Here is a 27,843-nt window from a genome sequence, read left to right as displayed (position 1 = left end):
GGAGGCGGCGCAGCCCCAGCCAAGCCCGCGTGTCCGCAAATGACTAAAGCCTGCTTGAAAAGTCAAAGTATGAAAACATTATTTTTTGGGTTTGGCTGAGCCGCGGGGATTTGCTGGGTTCGAGCCACTTTGGCTGCCCGGTGGGAGAGCAGAGCCGCCCAGCTGGATGCTGCCTGGGGCTCTGCCCACCTTGCAGCTGCAGGGAGGCTGGTGCAGACGTGTCGGGGGGCAGGAGGGGACCTGGGCTTTGGGGAGATACCTGGGGGCTGCTGCTTGGACCAGCAGCGCTCGGACCAGCCTCCCAGCCCCGGATCAGCCTCCCAGCCCCAAATCAGCCTCCCAGCCCCAAATCAGCCTCCCAGCCCCAGCTCAACTTGCAAAAATTGTTGTGCCCTTTGGCAAAGCGCGTTGGCAGGAGGGCTGAGGGCGATACGTCCGCGAGCCCTCGCGGTTCATAAATAACTGTGGGGGCTGGAGAGCTGGGCCGGTGGCTGGCAGAGGAGCTGGCGTGCCAGCCCCGGTGTGAAGGCAGCACCTTGCCTCTGTGTTTTAGCTTTCAAGCTGGCTTTTCCCTCCGGTGCATTTGCAGGGCAGGAGCCCGCGTGCAGCTGGGGTTTCTGTGTGCTGCCCTCGTTTGCTTGCTGCTCCCACATCCCGTGCAGGATGCTTGCAGGCAGCTCTGCCTGCTTGGAGCTGGGTCAGGAGCTTCGCTGAGCCGTGTGGTGGGTCCGTCATCCTGTTGAAGCCTGGCTGATGGACTCTGCTGTCAGCTCATAGGGAATATGTGGATGGGAGATGGGAGATGCTAAGGCTTCATGAGGAACGGCTGAGAGAGCTGGGGGTGTTTAGCCTGGAGAAGAGAAGGCTGAGGGGAGACCTCATTGCTCTCTGCAACTCCCTGAGAGGAGGTTGTGGAGAGGAGGGAGCTGGGCTCTTCTCCCAAGGGACAGGGGACAGGACGAGAGGGAATGGCCTCAAGCTCCACCAGGGGAGGGTCAGACTGGATATTAGGAAAAAATTCTTCATGGAAAGGGTGATTGGTCCCTGGCAGAGGCTGCCCAGGGAGGGGGTTGAGTCCCCTTCCCTGGAGGGGTTTAAGGGCCGGGTGGACGAGGTGCTGAGGGACATGGGTTAGTGATTGATGGGGATGGTTGGACTCGATGATCCAGTAAGTCTCTTCCAGCCTGGTGCTTGTATGATTCTATGATTCTAATGTTTGATAGGGTGCTGGTCTGGGAAAGGAGAACTCGGAGCAGCTCCATGCTGGAATGGTTTGGGTCAGAAGGGACCTTCGAGCCAAGCTCACCAGTGCCATCCTCCTGCCTTGGCGAGGAAGGCTTGGGAGCCACAGGAGCTCAGCACGAGCCTAGACTTTCACTGTCTGCCTGGGGATGGAACTGAGGAGCCTGTGGGGAGGGAGGTGAGAAGTGGTCTTGGGGAGAGGAGGCAGGATGCTCAGGAGGTGGTACTAGGGATGTCCAACGTCCATTGCCTAGTTAAGACGTAGGTGATGTGTGTTCCAACACAACTGGCTTCCTCATAGCATCATCTGAGGCTGGACACTGTCCCTACAGCTCGGAGGGGTTGATGGGAAGGGTCCATCCCTTTATATCTCATCTCCCTTATGTGCTTTACGGACGTGGCTTGCAGGGGCTCTGGCAGGAGGCTGTGGGCAGACTGGGATTGCTGCTGGTGGAGGTAGAAGTTGGATTCAAAGGCTGTATCTACTCGGTCTGGGTCAAGCAGAGCAGCAGCAGGGCCTGGGATGGGACACTGGATGCTCGTCTGCTCCCTGTGGCTCTTGGAGTGCATTCCCTGTGTCCACAGAAGGAATTGTCCTCCAAAGAGCAACCTCCATCGCCGCTTGCAGGACCTGTCACTTCTGAAAGCCTCTGCAGTGTCTGGATGGGAAGAAGGATAGGGTTTGAGGCCAAAAATCAGGAGAATTTCCTGCTGCTGGAGGCAGAGCCCAGATAATGGTGATGTTGGGCTTTGACTCCCATCCGCAGCCTCCCCAGCGCCTGTGAGAAGCTGATCCAATTCCCAGGTTGCTCCCAGCTTGAACCCATTGGCAGGATCGGTGTCTTGCTGGATCTCCAGGTAGTTTGTGTGCACGGATCCGTGAATCTTGGTTTTCTGCATTCATGGCAGCCCGATTCCCAGGTACGTGGAGCCGCGTCCTCCTGCCGCAGGACAGAGCCTGGCAGCCGAGACGCCCCTTCGGCGCGGCCGGGCTCGGTGGTGAGACGCTGGTATGCGAGATGTAAACTCGATCCCAAAGTTTAGATTACAGCCCTGTAAAAAACATCAGCTCCCCTAAATGGAGCCCAGATGGTGGCGGAAGCTGCGCAACGCGTCGAAGCCGAGGGCCAGGAATTGCAGGAACCGTGCGAGCAAAGGGACCGGGTTTGTGGGGGAGGGAGAGGAAGGGAGGGAGGGTTCCAGGCTGCAAAGGCGGGCGGCTGGTTAACCAGGCTGGTTGATCCACCTTGCTGCCTTCAAAACAGCTTTGGACGCAGAACGTCTCCCGCGTTGCATCACTGTTCCCGAAGCTGAGGTTTCCCACAGCCCATGGCAGCCGAGCTTGTGGGACCGAGAAGCCAAGGGCTCTCGGGGAGATTCGAGGAGACCGGGTAGATCTAAGACAGCAAATACCCAAGCTGTGTGCTCTCCGGGAGCTCTGCCAGCAAAGGAGGTTCCCAGCTTCTTCGTTTTGGCAGGTTCCGAGATGCTGAGCCCAGGGAACGGGTCGGGTGTGCGCGGGGGGACCCTGGAGATGGAGCTGTGGGTAAGAGGAGCCAACGTGCGCCCTGGCAGCCGGGTGATTGCATGGGCGAGCGCAGGGGAGGCTGAGCGTGACTCAATATCCTGGTGTTGTGAAAAAAGCAAACGTCCCGGGGCAGCGCTGAGAGGGCTGTCTGGGAGGCTCGGAGCCGTCCTTGCCCCCTGCTGCGCTGTGGCTGCCTCGGCTGCAGCTGGCGTGGAGCGATGGAGACGCGCTGGGAGACCCACGGAGCACGGCTGGGAGAGCTGAACCCCCTGTGAAGCTGAGTGATGCTGGTGCGTGCGCAGCAGACTGAGGGGGAGGTCTCCAAATGATGCTGTGGTGATGTGAGAGCAAGTTATTCCCTACCCAGGACAGGTGATCATAGAATCGTGGAATGGTTTGGATTGGAAGGGACCTTAAAGATCACCTAGTTCCATCTCCTCTGCCGTAAGCAGAGACGCCTCCCACGGGATCAGGGGGCTCAAAGCCTCATCCAACCTGGCTGAACACCTCCAGGGATGAGAACTTCTCTGATAGTCTTGGGCTTGAAGCAGCCTGGAGAAGAGGAGGCTGAGGGGAGACCTCATTGCTCTCTGCAACCCCCTGAGAGGAGGTTGTGGAGAGGAGGGAGCTGGGCTCTTCTCCCAGGGGCCAGGGGACAGGACGAGAGGGAATGGCCTCAAGCTCCACCAGGGGAGGGTCAGGCTGGACATTAGGAAAATATTTTTCATGGAAAGGGTCATTGGGCACTGGAACAGGGAGGGGGTTGAGTCCCCTTCCCTGGAGGGGTTTAAGGGCCGTGTGGACGAGGTGCTGAGGGCCATGGGTTAGTGATTGATGGAATGGTTGGACTCGATGATCCGGTGGGTCTTTTCCAACCTGGTGATTCTATGAACTCCTTGGGTCTTGGGTCTCTGCAGTGGTGGCATTTCCATCTGAGCCTGAACCATGTCCTGCTGCGCTCCAGGCCGGCGCGAGAGCTGCTGGGGCAGACAAAGCGCGTTACGGGATGTCCGGGATGGGATTATTGCGGTGTCTCTGCAGCCAGCTCAGACATCTGCGCTGGAATGTTGACTCTGGCCAATGAATCCCAGCTGGAGCTGGTGGAGCTGGAGCTGACCCTGCAGTCACACTCCGGAGGTTTATTTTGCAGGACTGACTGGGAAATAGTTAAGACATGGTCATGGATATCCCAGATAAGGGTGGGCTGAGGAGATCTAGTGATGATCAGCCTTTCATGTGCTGTCTACAGGCATCTCCCATACCCTGTGGAGACCATTTCTTCCCCCCAACTTGCCATGCTAATTTTGGGGCTGGGGGAGCAGCTCTGGAGACAGTTTGGTTGCATGATGTGCACCCTGATTAAAGGAATCTTTAATATATGGAGCTGTTGGAATCGGTCTAGAGGAGGTTATGAAGATGATCTGAAAGTTCAAGCACCTCTTCTAGGAGGACAGGCTGAGAGAGTTGGGGTTGTTGAGCCTGGAGAAGGCTCTGGGGAGACTTTGAGCAGCTTCCAGTACAGAAAGGGGCTCCAGGAAAGCTGAGGAGGGACTTTTCACACTGAATCATTATGGTTGGAAGAGACCTCTAAGATTGTCAAGTTTTTCTTGTCCTGTCACTGGCTACCAGGGAGAAGAAACCAACCCCTACCTCGCTACAACCTCCTTTTAGGTAGTTGTAGAGAGCGACGAGGTCTCAGAGGTGGGTCATCAAGTGGGAGTAAGATGTCATCACCTCTGCAGCTGATGACTCTTTGAAAGATCTTCATGCTGTGGCTGTTGACTTCTGAAAGGGCAGTGACTCAATGGAAAAGACTCAAAACTATAAAAAAGTAGGATCTGCCTTGCAGGGAGAGGTAATGATGATGCTCAGGCTGGTTCTGTCGGCAAAGGCATCTCAAGGCATCAGCTCCTTTGGCTGATGGACCACAACGATGATGAGTTGGAGGCAGAGATTAGCTTGTGGTTTCTGCGTTGGCCCCGTCCATCTCGTGTGAACAATCCCGGCAACGCCACATCTGATCTCTTCTTGTGTCAAACCGTGGTAGAAGGGAGTCCCTGGAGAAATGTCTGGAGTCTGCTCCTTCCCCGGCCAACAATCTAGAAGTCTTATTTGCAGTTCCTGTCGGTTTTCTTGGCTGCCTTTCTTGTTTGTGTTTGGAGGTGTGGATTTGTAACAGCGAGGATGACAAACCCTTGAAAGATCTGTCAGAATGAAGGGACTGGGAGGATTTTTGTTTTCTTTTCCTTGGTGGGACCTTGCTGTCGGGGTTGGATGTCTGGTTGGGTCTCGCTTACTCATGAATAACTGTGCTGCTTGGGTGGAGATTCACTCTTTCTTCTGCAGGAGCCCAGACTAGATGATGGTCTCTGACGGCGAGGGGAGCAAGTGATAGAGGCTGTTCCACACCGCGGGGATGTGTCTGGGACCATACGCCAAGCGAGCAGTGAAGGTGGAGGGTGTGTCTGAGGAGAAGCCTGGGAGGAGCGCAGGGTGTGGGATGGGGTGCTGGCACATCTGGAGGTGGGACAGGGGAACTTGCAGAAGGATTTGTGGGCTAGGGCTGGTTTGAGCTTGGGTGTGTGCTGATCTGCACAAAGCTGCATGTCCTCCCTTCTGCCCTCTTATCATAGAATCGTAGGATCACCAGGTTGGAAAAGACCCACTGGATCATTGAGTCCAACCATTCCCATCAATCACTAAACCATGTCCCTCAAACCATCTTCTGGCTTGGAGCAAGAGGCGTCCCAACGGAGCTGCCTGTTGGAGGAGATCCGTACAAAACCACATGGCTTTCCCTCTCTGTCCGTGCAACTCCCTGAGAGGAGGTTGTGGAGAGGAGGGAGCTGGGCTCTTCTCCCAAGGGACAGGGGACAGGACGAGAGGGAATGGCCTCAAGCTCCACCAGGAGAAGGTCAGGCTGGACATCAGGATGAAATTTTTCATGGAAAGGGTGATTGGGCAGTGTCCGAGGCTGCCCAGGGAGGGGGTTGAGTCCCCTTCCCTGGAGGGGTTTAAGGGCCAGGTGGATGAGATGCTGAGGGACATGGGTTAGTGATTGATGGGAATGGTTGGACTCGATGATCCGGTGGGTCTTTTCCAACCTGGTGATTCTGTGATTCTGTGTTCACCTCCTTGCAGCAGCTCTTGGCCGTTCCTGACCCTGGGAACAACAGAAACTTGGCCAGAGCTCACCCACCTGATACCCAGCGCCCACTTCAGAAGAGAGGTTCCCAGTTCTGTTCCTCTGGTTGATCTTCTCGTGTTACAGCTCTCCTGGTGGAGGAGATAGGGGTAACTCAAGTAAAGGTCTCACAGCAGGCTCTGGGGCGAGCAAAGCTCCTGAAGTGGCATCTGGTTACAAGCCCCAGTGTGTTTATTTTTGTCAGAATATCTAAATTAAAGGCAGAAAGGCTGTGACTTCAGTGACTTAGAGGGCTGGGTTTGGTCATGGGTGAAGAGTTTCCAGCAGATTTGAGTTTTAGGAAGCCGGCAGGGTGAAGGAGGGGATTCTGCTCTGGAGAGATCAAACCTGGAGCCCTCTGTCCAGTTCTGGAGCCCTCAGCACAGGGAGGACATGGAGCTGTTGGAACGAGTCCAGAGGAGGCCACAGAGATGATCCAAGGGCTGGAGAACCTCTGCTATGAGGTCAGGCTGAGAGAGTTAGGGTTGTTCAGCCTGGAGAAGACTCCAGGGAAGCCTTAGAGCAGCTTCCAGGGCTGAAAGGGGCTGCAGGAAAGCTGGAGAGAGGCTCTTGATGAGGGGGTGCAGGGAGAGGATGAGGGGAACAGTTTTGAGCTGAAAGAGAGGAGATTGAGATGAAACCTTAGGAAGAAATGTTTTGCTGTAAGGGTTGGGAGGCCCTGGCCCAGGTTACCCAGAGCAGGGGTGGCTGCCCCATCCCTGGAGGGGTTCAAGGCCAGGTTGGATGGGGCTTGGAGCCCCTGATCCAGTGGGAGGTGTCCCTGCCCATGGCAGGGGTGGGACTGGATGGGCTTTGAGGTCCCTTCCAACCCAAATCATTCCATGATTCTATTCTCTGTGCACAGACTCACAGCAGGACCTCGCAGAGGACCTGCTCGCTGCTCTCTAGAGCCGTGCTGCTGGCTCCACTCGGGGGGCTGATGACTTGCAGCAAGGGACCCCCATGTCCCCTTCTCTTCTCCCACCTCTTGCTGTCGGCAGAGGAGGCTGCAAACCCCGTCAGGAGCCACGTCGTGCTGCTAAAGGAGGTCGGTGTAGGACAACCTTAAGCTGTCCCTCTCCAGTGGCAGCTGGGAGCGCGAGGAATCCCTGCAGCAGCTCCCTGGTGACGCAAGTGCCGGCGCAGCAGCCCCGTCGGGGTGAGATACGAGCTCTCTTCCCACCGCTCGCTCACCAGGGGAGGGGGGTGAGCTACAGCGAGAAGAATGCGCCCTTCCACTTGGGTGACTGCTCCCACTTTGAGATGAAAACATTTGTTCCTGAAATTGGAGTCGTTCCTGCGATTGCGACACCCGGGCTGTGTTTCCAATTAATCTGCTGAAGTCGTCATGCGTTTCCAAGCGCCTTGGCTCAGCCGAGAGAAATCTGGCATCGCCTTCGTCTTCTGGTGCCAACTGGGATGTGCACGATATTAAATGAGGAGAAAACAGTCCCGGCAGGCTGAGCCGCCGCAGCCTGGCATGGGATGGCAGAGGGACACCGGGCAGCACCGGTACCGGCAGGGATGGATGTGGTAGAGGGCAAAATCAGCCTCCTCTGGGGATGGAAACGCTTGAAATAGTTGTTGGGTGACTGTCGGGCTTTTCCTGACTGGTTTCCTTCTGTTTCTGGGTGTGTGTTTTGTTTTGGGGAGGAGGGGGGTGAAGGGAGTCATGCTCGGTTTATTCCCTGTGCCGGCAGGGTTGTATTTACTGCCTCGCTGCCTTCGTGCTGAGGAGCGGGAGGTGCTGGGTTGGGGATGGTGGTGTGACCTCCCAACCTGGGGTGAGGTGTTCCCGGTGAGGCCGGCGACGGCTGGAAGCTGGTGGCTTTTTCATTTGGGAGTTGAGAGGTCCCTCAAGCAATGTCTACGGGCTGCGTGTAGGTCCGCGTCTGGGTGGTGGGTCCTAGTGATGTGTCTCCATGCTGGGCAGCTCTCTGGAAGGACAGACAGACCCTTATCGTAGAATCATAGAATTGTTTGGGTTGGAAGGGGCCTCCAAGCCCATCTGGTTCCAACCCCATGGGCAGGGACGCCTCCTATCAGATCTAGTTGCTCCAAGCTCCATCCAACCTGGCCTTGAACCCCTCCAGGGATGGGGCAGCCACCACTGCTCTGGGCAACCTGGGCCAGGGTCTCCTCACCCTCATCGTGAAGAATTTCTTCCTAATGTCTAATCTCAATCTTCCCCCTTTCAATTTAAAGCCATTCCCTCTTGTCCTGTCTCTCCATGACCTTGTAGAACGTCCCTCCCCAGCTTTCCCGGAGCCCCTTTCCATACTGGAAGCTGCTCTAAGGTCTCCTCGGAGCCTTCTATTCTCCATGCTGAAGAACCCCAACTCTCTCAGCCTGGAGATCATCTCCAGCCCTTGGATCATCTCCGTGGCCTCCTCTGGTCCCATTCCAACAGTTCCTCTGCTGGAAGAGCAGACACCCCCTTACCAAGGGGGTTTATTTTCTCTCCTAGGGTTGTTTTTGCAGGAGCCAGGGTTCCCGCCTGGAGCTGGCCACGACTCGACACATTCCTCTCATCTCCCGTGTGATTTTCTGAGAAATGAAGTTGGATCGGGAGCTGGGTCCCGGCTGGGTGGGGGCAGCCCCGCGTGTTAGCACTAACGCTCATGGAAAAGCCGAGCTTGCATGCAAATCTCCCCTTTCCAAGAATAAGGTTCGGGCTGAGCCTCCCCTCCCTCCGGAGGCAGCGGGGATGAGGGGCAGGGGTGGGGAGATGGGGCTGGGGAAACTCAGCGGGTCTCCTGCCACCACAGCCACCAGCAGCTCCTCTCTCCAAGGCCAAAGGAGCCTGCAAACTGCTTGGACCTGTTGAGACCCAGAGTGTGGATGGAAACTCCAGCTGCCTCCGTCTCTCGGCGCTGCAGAACCCCTCGTGCTGTGCCGTAGGGCCAGCGTGACCCACCCCTGTACTTGGCATCCGCGAGGCCACAGCTGGAATCATGGGTTCAGTTTTGGGCCCTTCGTTACAGGAAAAGACATTGATTGAGGTCCTGGAGCGAGTCTAGAGAAGAGCAGCGAGGCTGGTGAAGGGGCTGGAGAACAAGTCTTAAGAGGAGGAGCTGAGGGAATGGGGATTGTGCATCCTAGAGAAAAGGAGCTTGAAGGGAGACCTCATCGCTGTCTGCCTGAAAGGAGGTTGTGGAGAGGTGGGTGTTGGTCTCTTCTCCCAGGTGACAGGTGATAAGACAAGAGGGAGCGGCCTCAAGTCACACCAGGGCAGGCTGAAGGAGGACATCAGGACAAATTTCTTTACTAAGAGGGTTCTTGGGCTCTGGCAGAGGCTGCTCAGGGAGGTGGTTGAGTCCCCATCCTGGAGGGGTTTAAAAGATGGGCAGATGAGGTGTTTAGGGATATGATTTAGTAGTGGAGAGGTACTGTTGGGCTGGATGATCTCAAAGGTCTTTTCCAAACTATAGAATCATAGAGTCACCAGGTTGGAAAGGACCCACCGGATCATCGAGTCCAACCATTCCCATCAGTCACTAACCCATGTCCCTCAGCACCTTGTCCACCCGGCCCTTAAACCCCTCCAGGGAAGGGGACTCAACCCCCATCCCTGGGCAGCCTCTGCCAGGGACCAATGACCCTTTCCAGGAAAAATTTCATCCTGATGTCAATCCTGACCCTCCCCTGGTGGAGCTTGAGGCCATTCCCTCTCGTCCTGTCCCCTGTCCCTTGGGAGAAGAGCCCAGCTCCCTCCTCTCCACAACCTCCTCTCAGGGAGTTGGAGAGAGCAATGAGGTCTCCCCTCAGCCACCTCTTCTCCAGGTTTTCCTTCAGGAAAGCTTCATTTGGAGCTGGAAAGCGTTAAGTGAGGACGGTGACCCCTCCCGAGCTGGCTCGCTCTTGCGTTCCCATCTGCGAGGGCAGCACCGGGGCAGCGTGTTCTTTGGGGGGAGTGGGGTGTGAGGCTGAACACCCTGCGCCGGGGCCAGCAGCAGATGCAGAAAAGCCTGAAACCAACCCCCCCAGGGAAGCGAAGCAAGGAGGGGGGAAGCAAATTTCCCCCTGCTGTTTAATGCCGCAGTGCGTCAGAAGAACAACTGCGCTCGAGGATGTTGTGCTAACTTCCCAAGTTATTTGCTCCAGAAATAGAGCTTTCCTACGTGTCCCTGTTGGAATGGTCTCTGCTGCATAGATTTTTTAGCAGCGAGGATGTAATCTTTCCATATTTGCTTGCAGGACAATGATGCTTTCTATTTTTAACCCATCAGCGAGGGGAAAAAGGCACTTGGGAATCTTCAGGGAGCAAAACGGCTCTGCGAGTAGCGTTGCCTGCACAGCCAGGATTCAGGAGCACCGGTGGCAGCGCCGGCTCCAGGAATCCTTGACTCCCCTTTTCAGCAGGTATGGAGAGGTCAGCCTGCCCAGGGCTCAGCTCCCGGATCCCAGGGGCTCAGCGGAGCCCGTGCTCTGGGGACACAAGGCTGGGTGCTGGCTGGGAGGAGCAGGGACATGGGGCATCGAGTGTCTTTCTCTTCCTCCTGTTTCACTCCCAGCTGGGGCCCTTTGAGGCTGTGGAGGCCGCGGGGAGAGGTTGAGGGTCCAACTGAGGTGTTGACTGTGATGCTCGTTTGGGCGGTGCCGGTGCTGAAAACCCAGCTCAGGACCTAAAAGCATCTCAAGCCTTTTCTCTACATGGAATTCTGGAATGGTTTGGGTTGGAAGGGACCTCAAAGCCCATCCCGTTCCACCCCTGCCATGGGCAGGGACACCTCCCAGTGGATCAGGGGCTCCAAGCCCCATCCAACCTGGCCTTGAACCCCTCCAGGGATGGGGCAGCCACCTCCCCACCCTCACAGGAAAACATTTCTTCCTAAGATCTCATCTCAATCTCCCCTCTTTCAGCTCTAAACCATTCCCCCTTGCTCTCTCCGTGCACTCCCTGACCACGAGCCTCTCCCCAGCTTTCCTGCAGCCCCTTTCAGCCCTGGAAGCTGCTCTAAGGTCTCCCCAGAGCCTTCTCTTCTCCAGGATGAACGACCCCAGCCTGTCCTCCTAGTAGAGGTTCTCCAGCTTACACGAAGCAGTTTCTTTCACCACTTTGATCATGAAAAGGGCTGCACGCAGTCACCTACAAAGCCACCCGAAACAGGAGGTGAATAACAAAACTGGTGCTGAGGGACAATCCCAAGTTTGGGGACTGATTCTTAACTGAGCGATGCTGTCCTGGTCCTCCTGCCACCCTCCCTCTGCTCGAGCTGCTGTCAGCAGCCTCTGGCAGGAGCCTCTTGCATTGGTTCTTTCTGGCTTTTCCAGCTGCTGACGTGCTCTCTGGAGGAGCCTGAACATGCGCACCTCCCATCTGGAGGAGAAAATAGGAATTTAGGGTGGAACTTGCTCCCTGGGGGCTTTGTTTTGCCCTCAGGGCTGGGTCCGGAGAAATTGTCTTCTGTCGTATTCATCTTCTTATTTTTCCCCTGCAGTGGAAAATCCCACCGGTCTCAGGAGTGGATTTGGTGGTGGTGTTTCTCACTCCTGGTTTCCACACTCGCCGCGTTGCAGACCCGCTGGTGGCTGCCGGTGGATCTGGGTTCACCTCGAGCTGTGGCTGCTGAGCCCGGGGGTGACGGGGGAGCCTTTGCCTGGGGCTGGGGTGGCAGGTTGGCATTTCAGGGCTGATTCTTTGGAGTAAAGAGGTGATTTGGGCTTTGCCATCCTGGCTGTGTAGCTACCAAGGGGACAATAGCAGGAAGCCGGGAGCCACGCGCAGCTCCTCGCCGCGTCCTTGCGGAGTCGAAGCTGCCTCTGCGGCCTCTCCTCCCTTGCTATTTATTTCCATCGCATTGTCCGCAGGGGAGGAAGGATGTTTCCAGCCTTCTTCCTTTTTGCCTCAAAGGAATGTGGGCTGGGTGGAGAGGGAAGAGGATTCTTCTCGCTGGCGCTTGTGCAGGAGGCGCAATCACAGCGGTTTGAAGCTCTGTCCTGCTCCACCCGGGTCAAGGAGCTGATGCGTCTTGGCATGAGATGTCCCCGAGGTCTCCCCTTCTCTGCACGCTCTTAGCAGTGGAGATGAACCTCGTCCTGTGTCCCCGCTGGCAACCAGAGGGCTCAGGCACATGCTCTTGTGCGAGGAGAGGGCTTGGAGCTCCAGCAGAGCTTCTGCAACGTGGCTTTTAGTGAACACGCTGACGTGGCTGGACTCGTGATGCTCAGAAGAGCCAGGGGAGATGCTGCTGCTCCGTATCCCTTATTCCCAGCGGTGGAGTGAGGTTGGTGCTCAGCATACGTTATTTTGGAAAAGCAGAGCGGAATCCTGATGTTATAAACACCCTGAGCACAAGGTCTTGGTGGGCACGTGTGTGTGGAGGTGCCATGGTGGAGATGTGTGCATCGAGGTGGCGTGGTGGGGATGTGTCTGTGGAGGTGTCACAGGAGGGATGGTTTCAGGTGCCTCTGAAAGCATTGGAAGAACCATATGGTGAGGGAAGGTCACCTCTCGCTTTGTGATGGAGAAATATGGCATGAGGTTTAACAAGGCCAAAGGGCGGGTCCTGCCCTTGGGGCACAACAACCCTGAGCAGCTCCAGCCTAGGAGAAGTCTGGCTGGAAAGTGCCTGGAGGAGAAGGACCTGGGGGTGTTGGTTGAACAGGAGCCAGCAGGGGCCCAGGGGGCCAAGAAGGCCAAGGGCATCTTGGCTTGGATCAGACCCGGCGTGGCCAGCAGGGCCAGGGAGGTTCTTCTCCCTCTGGCCTCGGCCCTGGGGAGACCGCTCCTCGAATCCTGGGGTCAGTTCTGGGCCCTCCCCACAAGAAGGATGTTGAGGCTCTGGAGCGAGTCCAGAGAAGAGCAAGGAAGCTGGGGAGGGGGCTGGAGAAGAAGAGGAGCGGCTGAGAGAGCTGGGGGGGTTCAGCCTGGAGAAGAGGAGGCTGAGGGGAGACCTCATTGCTCTCTGCAACTCCCTGAGAGGAGGTTGTGGAGAGGAGGGAGCTGGGCTCTTCTCCCAAGGGCCAGGGGACAGGACGAGAGGGAATGGCCTCAAGCTCCACCAGGGGAGGGTCAGGCTGGACATCAGGAAAAACTTTTTCCTGGAAAGGGTGATTGGGCAGTGGCAGAGGCTGCCCAGGGAGGGGGTTGAGTCCCCTTCCCTGGAGGGGTTTAAGGGCCGGGTGGACGAGGTGCTGAGGGACATGGGTTAGTGACTGATGGGAATGGTTGGACTCGATGATCCAGTGGGTCTCTTCCAACCTGGTGATTCTATGATTCTCTGAAATATGGCCAGGAAAGGGGGTTCTGGCTTCTTGGGGGATGATTTTAGGTGTTCACCTTGTGGACAGGGCTCTGATGATGACAAAGAAATGCTTGCCACGTCCTTTCTGTGGTTTTGGCTCTGCAGAGCTGAGGCCCCTCGCTGCGGCAGACAATGTTGCGTTCGCACGTGCCGGGAAGTGAAAGCAGAGTTAATTAAGATGGGAAATGATCATAATTTGCTCTGGCTAAATTCCTTTCGCGCCAGTAAACCCCGAACTGTTGATGCAAAGATCTCAGTCAGAGCGTGGCTGCACCTCTCCCATCGCTTTGGAGGTGGAGAAGTCGCCCGTGACACATCGCAGGGTTTGACTCTATGGGAGGGTTCTACCAGTTTTACTGGGGTGATCGGTGCTTCCTGGTAGCGGCTAAACTGGGAAAGGCCCTTCTCTTACCAAACTGGATCCCAGCTCAGCTGGGATCACCCTGGGACAGCCTGAAGAGGTCAAATTCCAACCTCACATGTGCTGGTGTTGAACCCGAGCTGGGACAGCCCCAGGATGCAGCAGCTGGTTTTTCCATCGAGGAGATGAAACCTTTAAGAATCCTTGTCCCAGAGTGGATCAGGACACAGCATGGCTGGTTTGTCCTCCTCAAACAGCAGGTCCCCCCCGCCCCAGTTCTCAGAGACGTGCCCTGGGTTGGAGGCACCAAACCTCTTCTCAGAGACGTGCCCTGGGTTGGAGGCACCAAACCTTTCTGACAAAGCCCAAGGACCTTCCAGGAACACCGGGAGCTCCCAGAATTTGTCGCTGACAGGAGGAGTCTGGCCGTACCAGGGCAATGGAGCAATTCCTTGGCAGCCATCGGAGCCAGCTCTTTGCGTGAGCAAAGAACGTGAATGATCTGCAGGCTCGTGGAAGGACTGTTCGTCCCAGCGGGTCGGGGTGGTGACCTCGCCTGCGTGTCCTTGGCAGGTTGAGCCTTCCCAAAGCTTTTGGACGCGTGTGTTGGCGTTGACCGCCCTGCGCTGGGGCGTGCAAGGGAGGAGAGGTGGTGTGGAAGGAGGAGGAGATGCACACTTTGGTTATCTCCTTCCTCCTCATGTGGTTTTGTGATTAGAGGGAGACTCAGAGCGTTTCTTCCTAAGATCTCCAGGTCCTTCTGGAAAGGGTTGAGTCCAGTGGCATGAGGTTTAACAAGGCCAAGTGCCGGGTCCTGCACATGGGGCACAACAACCCTGAGCAGCTCCAGCCTAGGAGAAGGCTGGCTGGAAAGTGCCTGGAGGAGAAGGACCTGGGGGTGTTGGTGGAACAGGAGCCAGCAGGGGCCCAGGTGGCCAAGAAGGCCAAGGGCATCTTGGCTTGGATCAGACCCGGCGTGGCCAGCAGGGCCAGGGAGGTTCTTCTCCCTCTGGACCCGGCCCTGGGGAGACCGCTCCTCGAATCCTGGGGTCAGTTCTGGGCCCCTCCCCACAAGAAGGATGTTGAGGCTCTGGAGCGAGTGCAGAGAAGGGCAATGAAGCTGGTGAGGGGGCTGGAGAAGAAGAGGAGCGGCTGAGAGAGCTGGGGGTGTTTAGCCTTGAGAAGAGGAGGCTGAGGGGAGACCTCATTGCTCTCTGCAACTGCCTGAGAGGAGGTTGTGGAGAGGAGGGAGCTGGGCTCTTCTCCCAAGGGCCAGGGGACAGGACGAGAGGGAATGGCCTCAAGCTCCACCAGGGGAGGGTCAGGCTGGACATCTGGAGAAAATATTTTCCTGGAAAGGGTCACTGGGCAGTGGCAGAGGCTGCCCAGGGAGGGGGTTGAGTCCCCTTCCCTGGAGGGGTTTAAGGGCCGGGTGGACGAGGTGCTGAGGGACATGGGTTAGTGATTGATGGGAATGGTTGGACTCGATGATCCGTTTGGTCTCTTCCAACCTGGTGATTCCATGATTCCTCAGGGCTGCTCAGCCTGGATCTGTGCTTGGGGTTGCCCTGACCCCGGTGTAGGACCTTCCACCTGCTGCTGCGTGAGGCCAGGGTGCCGGCACCTGCCTGAGCCCACGCAAAGCTCCCTGTTTATTTTGTCTCAAAGCACTATCCCCCAAAGCAGGGTGTGCCGGAGGAGGGGGGAATACCCGCTCTGGCTTAATTGCATTTAACGAGGCTGACGGAGCTGGCTCCCAGCAAGCCGAGGGCTTTGCCAAGGTTCCTACTTGCCTGTGAGAACGGTGAGGGTGTGGTGGGTGACCACGCCTGGCTTTGCAACCGCTGGGAGAAGATGATCTGAGAGGTCCCGGCAGCCTTGGCCGCGGTCGCTGTGATGCTCGCTCGGTGCCGTCCGCCCACGGTGCGGGGCTGAGCTCTGTGGGCGCTTCCAACCCCGAAGGGCTCGCAGGAGCACGATGACGTCTGTAGGTGAGCGTGCCAGGCTCTTGCAGGCATCGCAGGGGACCTTGATGGATGGGCTTGATGTTCTTGGAGGTCTTTTCCAACCTTAATGACTCTGTGAGCCTCTATTTGTATTAGATACACCATGAGCATCGTTTCATCTGGAGCTGGGTCCAGCTCAGCTCCTCTGCATCCACCCAGCCAGGTTGCTTGTTTGACCCTAAAATGAGTTTTACGATCAGGGATGGGAACGCGATTTTGCTGAGGTGCTGAGGGCTGAGATCCCACCACATGCACCCATTCCTCGGTGTCTGAGCTTAACGCTGATGCTCTGGGCTCCCCGGGGGTTGCTTGGTTTATTTATTTCCCTTTTCCCCGTGCTGAGTGGCAGGATTACCCCTGCTTTTGGGGTTAAACCCCCTGGGCTGTGTTGCTCCATGAGTGCAGAGCGCACACACCCCACCGCACCCTCCGTCCCCGCTGCCTCAGGGCTCCCGTGTTCTGCGCCCATCACCTGGGAGCCAACCTGTGTCCTACTCTAAGGTTTCTCCTGCTGTTTGCTGCTGCTTTTCCTCAGGCCAGGAGAAGAGCCCAGCTCCCTCCTCTCCACAACCTCCTCTCAGGGAGTTGGAGAGAGCAATGAGGTCTCCCCTCAGCCTCCTCTTCTCCAGAAGGGCATCAGAAGGGTGTTTGCGCCGAAAACTCAAAATTTTGCAGCTTCTTTCCTCTGACAGAAATAGCTCTCGCCCTAAAACCCGAGTCTCTGCTCCACGTGCTCGTCCCTGCTCGAGGGGATGCTGAGATGATGCTCGAGGGGATGCTGAGATGGTGCTCAAGGGGATGCTGAGATGATGCTCGAGGGGATGCTGAGATGATGCTCAAGGGGATGCTGAGGTGAGGTGGGCAGTGGTTGGAGACCACCACGTGCTGTCTCCTGGCCTCACGGGGCAACGCTGGGTGTCCCCAGCCTGGTCTGAAGGGCTCCTTGCTCAAACCCATGATGGTCAGCACTGGAGGCAAACTCGGGCTGAGCTCCAGCTGTGCCCTTGCTGATGGTGCTTGAGCAGTGGATCTGCACGGGGAATTCCCTTTGTGCCTCTTCCCCTGGGATGCATCTTATTCCCATAGAGCTGGGGTTTCTCCCAGCTCCTTGTCCTGCTTTTTCGCATTCTGATGGGCCTGAGTCCTTATAAATTTTCTTTTCGTGACCGAATCTGCCTTCCAGCCCAGCCTTGGGCTTTAGCCAGAGCTTGCCAAAGGGATTTCCTTCTCCTCAGCATGCACAGATCATCCAATTAATGGGCAGGTCCCCTTGAGTAGTCGCTTGCTGAGAGTGGGTATTGTGGGAGCCCAGGTTTTTTTTGTCTAAGCATTTCCAGATCAAGGAAAGCCAACGCTCCGGAGCCCTGAGCCCTTCCCTGCAGGGCTGTGACTCAAGCTGGGCTCTTGCTGCGTTGCATGCACCAATTAAAACATAAATATATAGGCTGAGCTGGTGACAGCAGCCCCCGCGCAGCGGTGCCTCGTTGCAGGCGGCACAGGGGGGGTCGGTCCGAGCCAAAGGGATGTTTTGCTCCATGGTGGGATGCTCTGATCCTGCAGATTGGTGCGTGCAGGGGGTGATGAGAGCGAGGACCTCTCTGCAGCGGCGCCCGGATGGGCTGAGGTGCTGCCGAGCCCATCACCGCGCTGTCCAAACCTGTTGGGAGCTCTCTCCTGCGCTTATGCAAACGGCTCGTAATTGAGGAGAGCTTCGGCTAATCGTTTGATCTCTCCTCTGCTTCCCTTGGCACAGAGGCCGCATCCTCTCGTGCTGATGTAATAAAACCCGGAGTGGGAAGACGAGGCGTCCTGCACCGAGAGGCTGCTCGCTCGCTTCCCGGGAGCGCTCGGCTGCGTCCGCGGGGCTCCCGCGCGGCTCTCCCTCTCTTGGCATCTCCCTGCTTCGAGAACAGAGACCCAGAGGAGATGATCTTCCCAGGACCAGTGCCAAAACCTCTCTCCGAGGAGGATCTGCGTTGGCTGTAGGCAGGGAGATGATGCTGGGGCTCTAGACTGAGCTGTTGCCTCTTGTCTGGAGAGAAGATGGGGCTGTTGGGAGACGCTGTGCTGTTCCGGTTGAGGCAGAGCTGGGGTGTTTGCTTGCCTGGAGATGCTGCCTGTCGTCCACATTCATCTTTGCCTGCAGGCTTTGGCAGTATTTAAAGTTTCAGGAGGCACCGCAAACCCTCAGCCCTTCTCCGGCTCCTCCTGGAGCTGTGCTGGCGAGGGGAGGACATGGGCAGCGAAGATGCGTAGCAGCCCTCCGCGGGGTGTGTTTGCAGGGCAGGAAGAGCAGTGGAGTTTGGCTGCAGCAGAGAGGTTTGGGAGAGGACCAGGAGGAGCAGCACTACCTCTCCATCGTGGGATTCGGGATAACCCGGTGTGTGGGGCTGCACCCGGGACCGTTCTCCAGTAGGGAGTAGCCAGCAGACCCCATCGGGGCTGTGCAACCAGGTAAGGGTGGTTGGAGGGGAAGGAATCCAACAGGGTGGGCTGTTCCCCTCTGGGAGGAGAGGACTTCTCCTAAATTTTACGAGTGTCCATGATCAGAAGCCACCTACGCTGTTCTGGGGACCGCAAGACACCACCAGGCAGCCTTGGTGTTCCTTTGACAGAGCCCTTTGGTCATGAATTTCCCTCTCTTTCAGCGGAAACGGTGGTTGTTGCGAGGTTTCCTGGAGATACCCTGCACTCCTCCGCGCAGCATCCTCCCCCAGGGCCCTCGTGCTGCTCTTTGGGATGAGGGTTTCCAACCGGTGGCGGTGGGAGGATGCAGGAAATGACTGCCAGAGGTTTCCAGCTGTGCCAGAGGTTTCCACTTGTCCCTCTGCGGCTGTAGGAGATGAACTTTTTAGTCCCACCGTGCACCTCGTGCTGCCCACGCTCAAACCATGCGATGCAGGGACTGATCCTTCTGCAAAGGGATTGGAAAATACCCTATTTATTCACTTTCTGGCTTCAGACTTGCACGAGCACCTCTATACCTGCCTCTATAGGCAGGGCTGATGGTGCCATACGTGGATGGAGACCTTAGAGCGGCTTCTGGTGCTGAAAGGGGCTCCAGGAAAGCTGAGGAGGATCCTTGTGACCCCACCATCTCAAATTTAGACTCAAAACCTATTACCAGGTTTTGCTGTGCAGTTTTCGCTTCTGCATGTTCGTGGATGGGTGCTCTGAAGGCTTTAAAAGCTCGTCCTTGGGAGAGGGGCAGCATCCAGGGAGCTCAGCCCCTGGCACGTTTGCAGGTTGCTCCAGCTCCTCTGGGAGCTGTAGGTGAGCGTGAAGGGGGTGGTTTGAGCACAACCTACAGTGACGTTGGAGCCATCAACCTGAACCTCCAGATCCCTTCCAGCAGGGCTGCTCTCCAGCCTCTTGCTCCCCAGTCTCTGTCCATCCAGGGCTGCCCTGGCCCAGGTGCAAAATCCAGCGTTTGCAGCTCGGTTTTAGGTGTGTTGATTTAAATCCTGGCTCATTAATTGGGTTGAAGAAAGGGGTTTGTGATGCACACGTGACTTTACCAAACTTGAATCGTTGTCCTCTCTGCAGAAGAAAGTTTGCAAGAAGCAGAGTAGAAAAAAAAACGTGGTTTTACCCTAGTGAGAAAGCTCTCGTGGGCTTCTCCCAGCGAAGCATCAGCCTCTTCTTGTTTTGGAACAGGAATTTGATGTCTGTTAGGGAGGAGAGGGATCCACCCACTTCATAAAGCCCTCGAACCTCCCCGTTAACGCGCTCCATAAAGAGTTATCAGAACTTGGCAACCGCCCGCTCCAACCATTACATCTTCCCCGAGCATCGTCTGTTCTCTTATGGCTCGTGTGGGACGCTCGTGCTGGAGCTGCCTTCCCTGGAGCCTCCCAGGCAGGCGAGGAAGGAGGAAAATGCCCCAGATGCTCCAATTCTTTGGGGTCCTGGAGATGGAGGAGAGGAGGGAGGTAAGGGGGGAGCGGAGGGACTGCGCCCGCATCCCCACTCGGTACCGGTGTGATGCTGCTTTTCTCATTTTTTTGCTCATCTTTGAGGAAAACGCGGTGTTGGGTCCTGGAAACAACCCTAACCTCTCGGTGCATCCCTCCCGGGGCTGGGGTGAGGTTAGGCGAGGTACCCCGACTCTGGGATTTCCTATTTCTCGAGTTCTGCCTTTGTGATCTTCGTGTTATTTCAACATCGCCCTTTTTTGTGCGGTTTCTTCTTTAAGTGTTTTTAATTTGAACAAATTCCCTCCAGCTAATTTTTGTTCCTTGTAATGCGGCTCCGGAGAAGACCTTTTTTTTTTTTCCTTTTTATTACAGAGGAATGTTTTTAATCACACGAATTCTTCAACCCGCCTGAACTCTGAACCTTTTGCAGCTCATCAAGAGAAAGATGGGAAATGGGTTTTGAAAAGCCCTGCCCTTAACAGCTCCGTGGGCGATCTCCTCGCGGGGACCGCGATGCCCAGTGCCCTTCTTGGAGGGCAGGGATGCAGGGAAAGGCGTATCTGGGATGCGACTGGTTTGTTTGGATCATAGAATGGGGTGGAAGGGACTTCAAAGCTCATCCAGTTCCTCCCCATGTCATGGATCAGGGGCTCCAAGCCCCATCCAACCTGGCCTTGGACACCTCCAGGGATGGAGCAGCCACCCCTGCTCTGGGCAGCCAGAGCATCCTCACCCTCACAGATGTCTAATCCCCTGATGTCTAATCTTCCTGATGTCTCCCCAGCTTTCCTGGAGCCCCTTTCAGCACTGGAAGCTGCTCCAAGGTCTCCCCGGAGCCTTCTCCTCTCCAGGCTGAACAACCCCAACTCTCTCAGCCTGAACTCATAGCAGAGGTTCTCCAGCTCTCAGATCATCTTCATGGCCTCCTCTGGTCCCGTTCCAACAATTCCAAATTCTTCTTATGTTGGGGATTCCAGAACAGGACGCAGTCCTCTGGGTGGTTTTACTTCTTGCTTTCTTTCATTCTTTCAAGCTCGGTTCTTCGCTGATTTTGCCTCTTTAAGAAAAAAATTACACACAAAACAGGAAATGCCAAAGCCAAGATTTCAGCGCGGCTTTTCTGTTTGTGTCTGAGAGTCGCGGCGTGACCAGCGATTTCCCTTTGGGGACCGAGCTCCGCGTTACCAACAACCAACCCGGGGACCCTTGCTGCGACCAGATTGCAAGAGCTTAACCAGAGCTTGAGGCGTCGCGCTGTAAAGCAGGGAGCTTGTCACCCTCTGTAAACTTGCTCTGCATCCCTCCCCACCTTGCCGTCCAACGCGGGGACCCTTGGAGCTGTTTTCCCTGCGCCGAGCGGTGCCGCCAGCCTGGAAAATGCTTGTAACCCATCCTGGTTATTTGAGCACAGAGCTTGTATTCATGCTGGGGCGGCTGAAGGCTTTCCCAGAGCTCACCGGGGAGAGCTGAAGCTCTTGGGGTTGTGTTGCAATCTCCCCTTCCCGCTGAGGAAGGGTGGAGCTGCAGCCGTTGCTACCTGCCCAGGTGTGGAGCGGTTTGAGCAATGGGTTCAGCAGCCCTGGGGAAGCCGCCTCCGCGCTGTGGTTCGCCTCGGCTTCCTCCCAGCCGAGCGGCGTGTTCTCCTCCCCGGGACTCGGCGCGGCAAAGTGACCTAGAAAAAAAAGTGCTTGGTGCCTCTGCTCTTCTGCAGCAGCGAGTGGTCCTCACGGCCACCTCCGCCTCATGTCCACGAGCGGGTGATGCTCCTTGCTGCACCATTAATACACCCCGAGTTGCGTGTGGAGCGAGCAGATGAGCTTTGCTGGCCATGATTTGAAGCCTGGGCTGCATCCCAAGCGGTGGGACCAGAGGGAGGGAGGGGATTGTGCCCCTCTGCTCCACTCTGGTGAGACCAAACCTGGAGCCCTGGGTCCAGTTCTGGAGTCCTCAGCTCAGGGAGGACTTGGAGCTGTTGGAGCGAGGCCAGAGGAGGCCACGGAGATGATCCGAGGGCTGGAGAACCTCTGCTATGAGGACAGGCTGAGAGAGTTGGGGTTGTTCAACCTGGAGAAGAGAAGGCTGCAGGGAGACCTTAGAGCAGCTTCCAGGACCGAAAGGGGCTCCAGGAAGGCTGGGGAGGGACTCTTGATCAGGGATAGAATGAGGGGGAATGGTTTTAAACTGAAAGAGGGGGAAACTGAGATGAGATCTTGGGAAGAAGTGTTTTGCTGTGAGGGTACGGAGGTTCTGGCCCAGCTTGCCCAGAGCAGGGGTGGCTGCCCCATCCCTGGAGGGGTTCAGGGCCAGGGTGGATGGGGCTTGGAGCCCCTGATGCAGTGGGAGGTGTCCCTGCCCAGGGCAGGGGTTGGAAGCAGATGGGCTTTGAGGTCCCTTCCAACCCAAACAATTCCAGGATTCTATTTATTTGGCAGAAGCAGGGAGGAGAGGGCTGGTTTTGCAAAGCAGCTGAGTTTTGCTCCGTTTTAGCAGCAGGGTCATCCTCAAAGCCATTTATTTGCTCTTCAAGTGCTGCCCTGGTCCCACTATGGGACAAAGTGGCTGCTGAGCCCCCACCAGCCCCAGCGCTCGGGTGGGGACGACCTTGTCCCCAGCACCCGCCTTCCCGTGCGAATCTTCTTGGGAACTAAAAATACTAAAAAATGTTGGCAGCTGGACATCTCGCCAGGAAAAGAGAGGAGAGGAGAGGAGCCTGTCCCCAAACCCTTCCTCCTCGTCCCTTGGTGCATGTTCCCAGCTCGCTGCTGCCTTCCCCAGCTCCAGGTCCACACCTGGCCATGCAGATTTGAGGGGAAGGATGATGGATTTGGTCCCCTGAGGCTGCGTGGGGCAAGCGGAGCATCCCGGTCTCAGCTTGTGCATCCTGGTCCCAGTCCGTGCATCCCAATCCCAGCTTGGGCATCCTGGTCCCAGTCCGTGCATCCCAATCCCAGTTTGTGCATCCCAATCCCAGCTTGTGCATCCTGGTCCCAGTCCGTGCATCCCAATCCCAGTTTGTGCATCCTGGTCCCAGTCCGTGCATCCCAATCCCAGTTTGTGCATCCTGGTCCCAGTCCGTGCATCCCAATCCCAGCTTGTGCATCCCAATCCCAGCTTGGGCATCCTGGTCCCAGTCCATGCATCCCAATCCCAGTTTGGGCATCCTGGTCCCAGCTTGTGCATCCCAATCCCAGTTTGTGCATCCTGATCTCAGTCCGTGCATCCCGATCCCAGCTTGTGCATCCCAGTCCCAGTCCGTGCATCCCAATCCCAGCTTGTGCATCCCAACCCCTCTGTTGCCATGGGTCATCGTGCTGTTGGCTTCCAAGGGTCCACTGGGAGCTGGTAGGACCCGGGCTGGGTTGGGGAGCAGGACAGACCCCCCAGGAGCCATTCTGAGGCCGTGTTTTTGGCCTTCTTCGGCTGAGGGGAAGAGGAGCAGCAGCTCGCCTGGCTGCCTGCCCCCTGAATCATGTGTGAGCATCGGAGGCTGCCGGGGAGGGGAGTTGTTTACTGTAACTCTTGGCTGAAGTCCCAGTATGAAACCCCAAACGAATTCAAGCTGCAGCGGGAGGTCACAAACAGCTTCCAGGGCAAGAAAAGCTTCGCAAAGGGGTCCGGAGCTGCTGGAGTCGGGGCTGGAGCAGGAGGGATGCGGAGCATCCTTGGGGAGCAGCCGCACGCGGGTGCCACGCGGAGGGGCCACAGCGTGGGGACATCGGCCAGGGCTCCTGCCCAGGAGGTGATGCTGATCCTGGCACTTGGCACACGAAGTATGTTTCTAAGCTCTGGGAAACCACCCTGAGTTTTGTGGCTTTAGCCTGCGCTGGCTGGTGTGAAGCTGTCGGTCTGCGCGAGCTGGGATGCTGAGTCGCCTGGGATACCCGCGTCGCCCCAGAGCACTGTCAGGCCAGCCTGTGTTCCCACAGTATCATCTTTTCACCCCATCTTCCCTCTCTCCTACCTCCTGAACAGCCCCATTTGGCTAAGACATCCCCAGCTGAGCAGACCCCAGCGCTGCAGAGGTCTCCGTGCTCCATCCGTGCACAGAGCAGGGGCTGCAGGCAGGAGGAGGGTCTGCGCAGCCTCTCTCCCTGGCTCCAAGTGCCTTTTGGCTGTGGGGATGCTCGACAGCCTTTTTCCTGGCTCTGGGCTAGTGATGAGGACTTGTTTTTCTGGCTGCTGGCCGCCAGCCTACGTCCTCCCTCTCCCCCAGCACACGCCTTCCCTCCCACTTTTCCTCTTCCGCTGCTCCGCAGTTTGTTTTTAAAAAGACTGAAACAAATGAGGCAGAGAGATTCCCAGAGACCCTGCCAAGCGCCTTCCCCCTCCATCCGTGTCTCCCCTCTGTCCCCAGAGGTGCCTGTAGTGCCTGCCCCAAGCCCTTCTCACCCCTTTTTGTCCCAGGATGGTGCTGGAGGAGCAGCGTTGGGCTGAGGATGCTGCTGATGGGCTGAGGATGCCGCTGAGGGGCTGAGGATGCTGCTGAGGGGCTGAGGATGCCGCTGAGGGGCTGAGGATGCCGCTGAGGGGCTGAGCCTTGGCTAGTGGCAGCTCCTCGTGGGCATTTTGAGCAGAGGAAAGCTGTGACAACTCTCCTCTGGACACCGTCAGCTCCAAGGATGGAGGCTTGATGGGCTGGTCCCTTCCTCCTCATGCTTTACCCTCCAAATGAGGGTATGATCCACTGGGTCTCTTCCAACCTGGTGGTTCCATGATTCTATGATTGTATGAAATGAGTACACAGCCCTACTCAGTGTCTCAAAGCTGAGCTCCCTGTGGTCCCCCAGCAGCCCCACTGCATTTCCCACCTCCTACCCCTCCGTGCTCTCCGGGACAGGGCCATTTGGCTGGCTGAGCTGGGAAGCTCCTGCAGATAAGCAGCGTCAGCATCATGTGGTGGGGATTTGACTCAGCTGGGAGCTGTCAGGAATCCTCCTTTCCCATCCTGAGATTTGCTCGTTACAGTCTGTCCTTGTCTGGCTGCCAGCACGTCGGGTAGCGCCGTGCACGCTGTGCTCTCCAGCCTTCCTCCTGCCGAGCATCCCCAAGGGGCTTGGCCAGCCCTGGCATCCTCCTCCTCACTGAGAGGTGGGAAAACACAGCAGTGGAGAAGTAGGAGGTGGCACCTTGGCTTATTATCACTTGCATCCTTCAAAGTCACTGAGGTTTAGCAAGATCCAGGGCCCTCTGGGGATTGCTGGAGCTGGGAGGTTTGTGGAGCAGCAGGTGCGGCCTCCCAGGGCTGCCAGGAGATGGGATCAAGTGATGGGATGAGTTGGCAGCTCCATCGATTCGAGGTGCATCCTCATCAATGCTGAGTACAGGGGCACAATCAGTGATGCTGCTTCTGATGCTGCAAGGATGCTCCTGCAGGATGCAGGACCAAAGCCACTGCAGCCTGAGAGCTAATTATTTTCCAAAAGCAGTTTGAATTACAAAAAAAACCCCAAATGCAAATATTATTTTATAGCCAGAGAACCACAACCTGGGCTGTTCAAAGCCAAAACGAGGAAGACATCGGCTGGTTTTGGATTCTGGCTTCTTGCAGGGGTGGAAGGATGCAGAAGTAGAAGATTTAGGAGCTCCTCCTACCCATCTCAGGGCTCGTCCTCTCCGTCTCGTGGCATCACACCTTGTCCAACCCTGTGGTGATCATGATGCAGAGGAGCTCAAGAGCTTTCAACCTGCAGCTGCTAATCTTCCTCAACCTCCATATCATCTGTGTTTACTGTGGGGCAGGCAGGTTGTAGCAATTAGAGCCAATTAATCAAATTAACTCCCAGGCAGTTATCAGTGAGATGGAAAGAGAAACACTGTGACAGGGTTTCCTGGGAATGTTGGGTTCTTCTGTGATGTGGGCTGAGGTCAGAGGACAGGAGCCTGCAGATATTTCTCCTGTGATGTTGCAGTTATCAGCACAAGCTCCCTCATGCCGTTGAGGCACAGGCTGTGGTTCTCTGGCTATAAAATAATATTTGCATTGGGTTTTTTGTAATTGAAGCTGCTCTTGGAAAACAATTAGCTCTCAGGCTGCAGCGGCTTTGCTCCTGCATCCTGCAAGAGCATCCGTGCAGCATCTGAAACTGTGGCCACCAGGACCAGGGCAGTGATTGTGCCCCTGTACTCGGCATTCATGAGGCTGCACCTCGAATTCTGGGTTCGGTTTTGACCTCTCAGCACAAGAAAAGACATTGAGGGGCTGAAGCATGTCGGGAGAAGTGAACAGAGCTGGGGAAGGGGCTGGAGAACAAGTGTTATGGAGCAGCTGCTGTTTATCCTGGAGAGAGGAGGCTGATGGAGACCCCATCGCTGTCTACAAGGAGGTTGTAGCGAGGTGGGTGTTGGTCTCTTCTCCCAAGTAACAAGCGATAGGGTGAGAGGAAATGGCCTCAAGTTGCACCAGGGCAGGTTTAGGCTGGATATTGGGGAAAAACGTCTTCGCTGAAAGGGTTCTCGGGACCTGGCAGAGGCTGCGCAGGGAGGTGGTTGAGTCCCCATCCCTGGAGGGGTTTAAAAGCCGTGGGGATGAGGTGGTCAGGGATGGTTCAGTAGTGGGCAGGTACGGTTGGATTCAATGATCTCAAAGGTCTTTTCCAACCAAATGATTCTGTGACCTTCTTATGCTGAATTCCCCGCTCACCTACCTGTCTCCAGCCTCCTCCATGCTGGTGGTGAAACTCCAGTGGCCACGGCTGCGTTTGGTTTGAGGCCCCAGGGGGTTTGTCTGTGTGTCCTTCACTTGCTGAGCGCCCTTTGTGTGCGCGCCTGGCCAGCTCGCTGCCTTCTTACTATGTTGTTCAGAGAATAGAATCATAGAATCTCCAGGTTGGAAAAGAGCCCCAAGATCATCGAGTCCAACCATTCCCATCAATCACTAACCCATGTCCCTCAGCACCTCGTCCACCCGGCCCTTAAACCCCTCCAGGGAAGGGGACTCAACCCCCTCCCTGGGCAGCCTCGGACAGGGCCCAATGACCCTTTCCATGAAATATTTTTTCCTAATGTCCAGCCTGACCCTCCCCTGGTGGAGCTTGAGGCCATTCCCTCTCGTCCTGTCCCCTGTCCCTTGGGAGAAGAGCCCAGCTCCCTCCTCTCCACAACCTCCTCTCAGGGAGTTGGAGAGAGCAATGAGGTCTCCCCTCAGCCTCCTCTTCTCCAGGCTAAACACCCCCAGCTCTCATCCCGCTGCAGAGATGCAGGAGGAGAACCTCAACGCTGGCATCCTTGGCTGGGTGCCTCTGCTGCAGGTTTGGCTTCGGTTTGTTGGAGCTGGAGGTGCCCAGCTCTGCTTCGTGGGGCTGTGCAGTATAAATTAAGCAAGATTTTAGGTGTTCTTTGTGGAAAATCCTCTGCTGCAGGCGGATGGTCCAGCACTGGGACTCTTTCAGGTGTTCCCATCAGGATGGGGAGGCTCCGCATCCTGGCAGCATCTTAGGTTGGCAAAGCTTGTCCTCAGCCGAGGTGTCAAGGAGAGGTGCCTGAGGTGCTTTGGAGCCTCTCCAAGGGTGTATGAGTTACAGGTTTTCTTTCCCAGGTGACGGAGGAGCCTTTCGCAGGCAGGAGCTGGTGTGTGGGCTGCTCTTCTCCATGCACGTTCCTTGCGGCACCCACCCTTACATCGAGCTATCCCCAAGCCTGATGCTTTCCCACCTCGCAGGGTGGTCTGAGCCGGACAGGGTGTGAGTTTTTACCTCTCTTTGTGTCTCCGCAGCTGCTGTGAACCCGTGCGCCTCGCCGCGGGTGCCCCAGGCCGCCCCCATGGACCTGCGCATCGGGCAGCGCGTCGTCAAGCCCGGCTCCGACACCACTTTGCTGGCCCTGAAGCACACGCAGCAGCTGCAGCACCAGCTTTTCCTCGCCAGCCTGCACCAGCAGCAAGTGGAGCAGCTCACCCACCAGCACGTGAGGGTACAGGCACTGCGGGGTGCAGGGGGGGGACACCCACACCTGATTTTGGAGCGGCTGGGGGAGGATTGAGCTCTTTGAAGGATTCCTTTGTCCCTCGGAACACGTAGCTCGTGGTGTCTGCCAGCCGTGCCCCGCGTCGGGGCTGGCTGTATCCAAGCTCCCATCTCTGGCAGGGATTAAGAGGAAGAAGGTGGAAATCCCAACCTCAAAATAACCTTCCCAGGTGAATTCCTTCACTCCCCGGAGCTGGAGAGGCTGCAGAGCTTCCCAGCCAACCCAGAGACCTCTCTGACGCAAGGAGCCTGGGGAGGGAGTCAGGTGGTGGGGTTGTGTCTTACTTTCAAGCCAAATCCCCCTCCTGCCAAGGGCAGCGGGAGGGCTGGGGCCTCCTGGGGATGCGCGAGGCGGGGGAATGTTTTCAGCTGCAGACCATGTGTGCGCAGCGAGGAG

At 56.7% G+C, this 27,843-nt stretch overlaps 2 protein-coding genes across 2 annotated transcripts in view; one reads left to right on the top strand and one right to left on the bottom strand.

Annotated features, from left to right (window-relative positions):
* The window catches only part of SLC48A1 (solute carrier family 48 member 1), a 111,157-nt gene that overhangs the window by 24,665 nt on the left and 58,649 nt on the right, over positions 1-27,843 (bottom strand). The gene's annotated exons all lie outside the window — the stretch shown is intronic.
* The window catches only part of HDAC7 (histone deacetylase 7), a 50,295-nt gene that overhangs the window by 3,932 nt on the left and 18,520 nt on the right, over positions 1-27,843 (top strand). The window contains 1 exon segment of the mRNA XM_069879398.1: positions 27,197-27,393. Within this exon segment, the coding sequence (XP_069735499.1) occupies positions 27,197-27,393 (197 nt within the window).

This window comes from Phaenicophaeus curvirostris, chromosome 38 (assembly GCF_032191515.1).
Source record: "Phaenicophaeus curvirostris isolate KB17595 chromosome 38, BPBGC_Pcur_1.0, whole genome shotgun sequence".
Lineage (NCBI taxonomy): Eukaryota > Metazoa > Chordata > Aves > Cuculiformes > Cuculidae > Phaenicophaeus > Phaenicophaeus curvirostris.
This window is presented reverse-complemented; position numbering and strand designations above follow the sequence as displayed.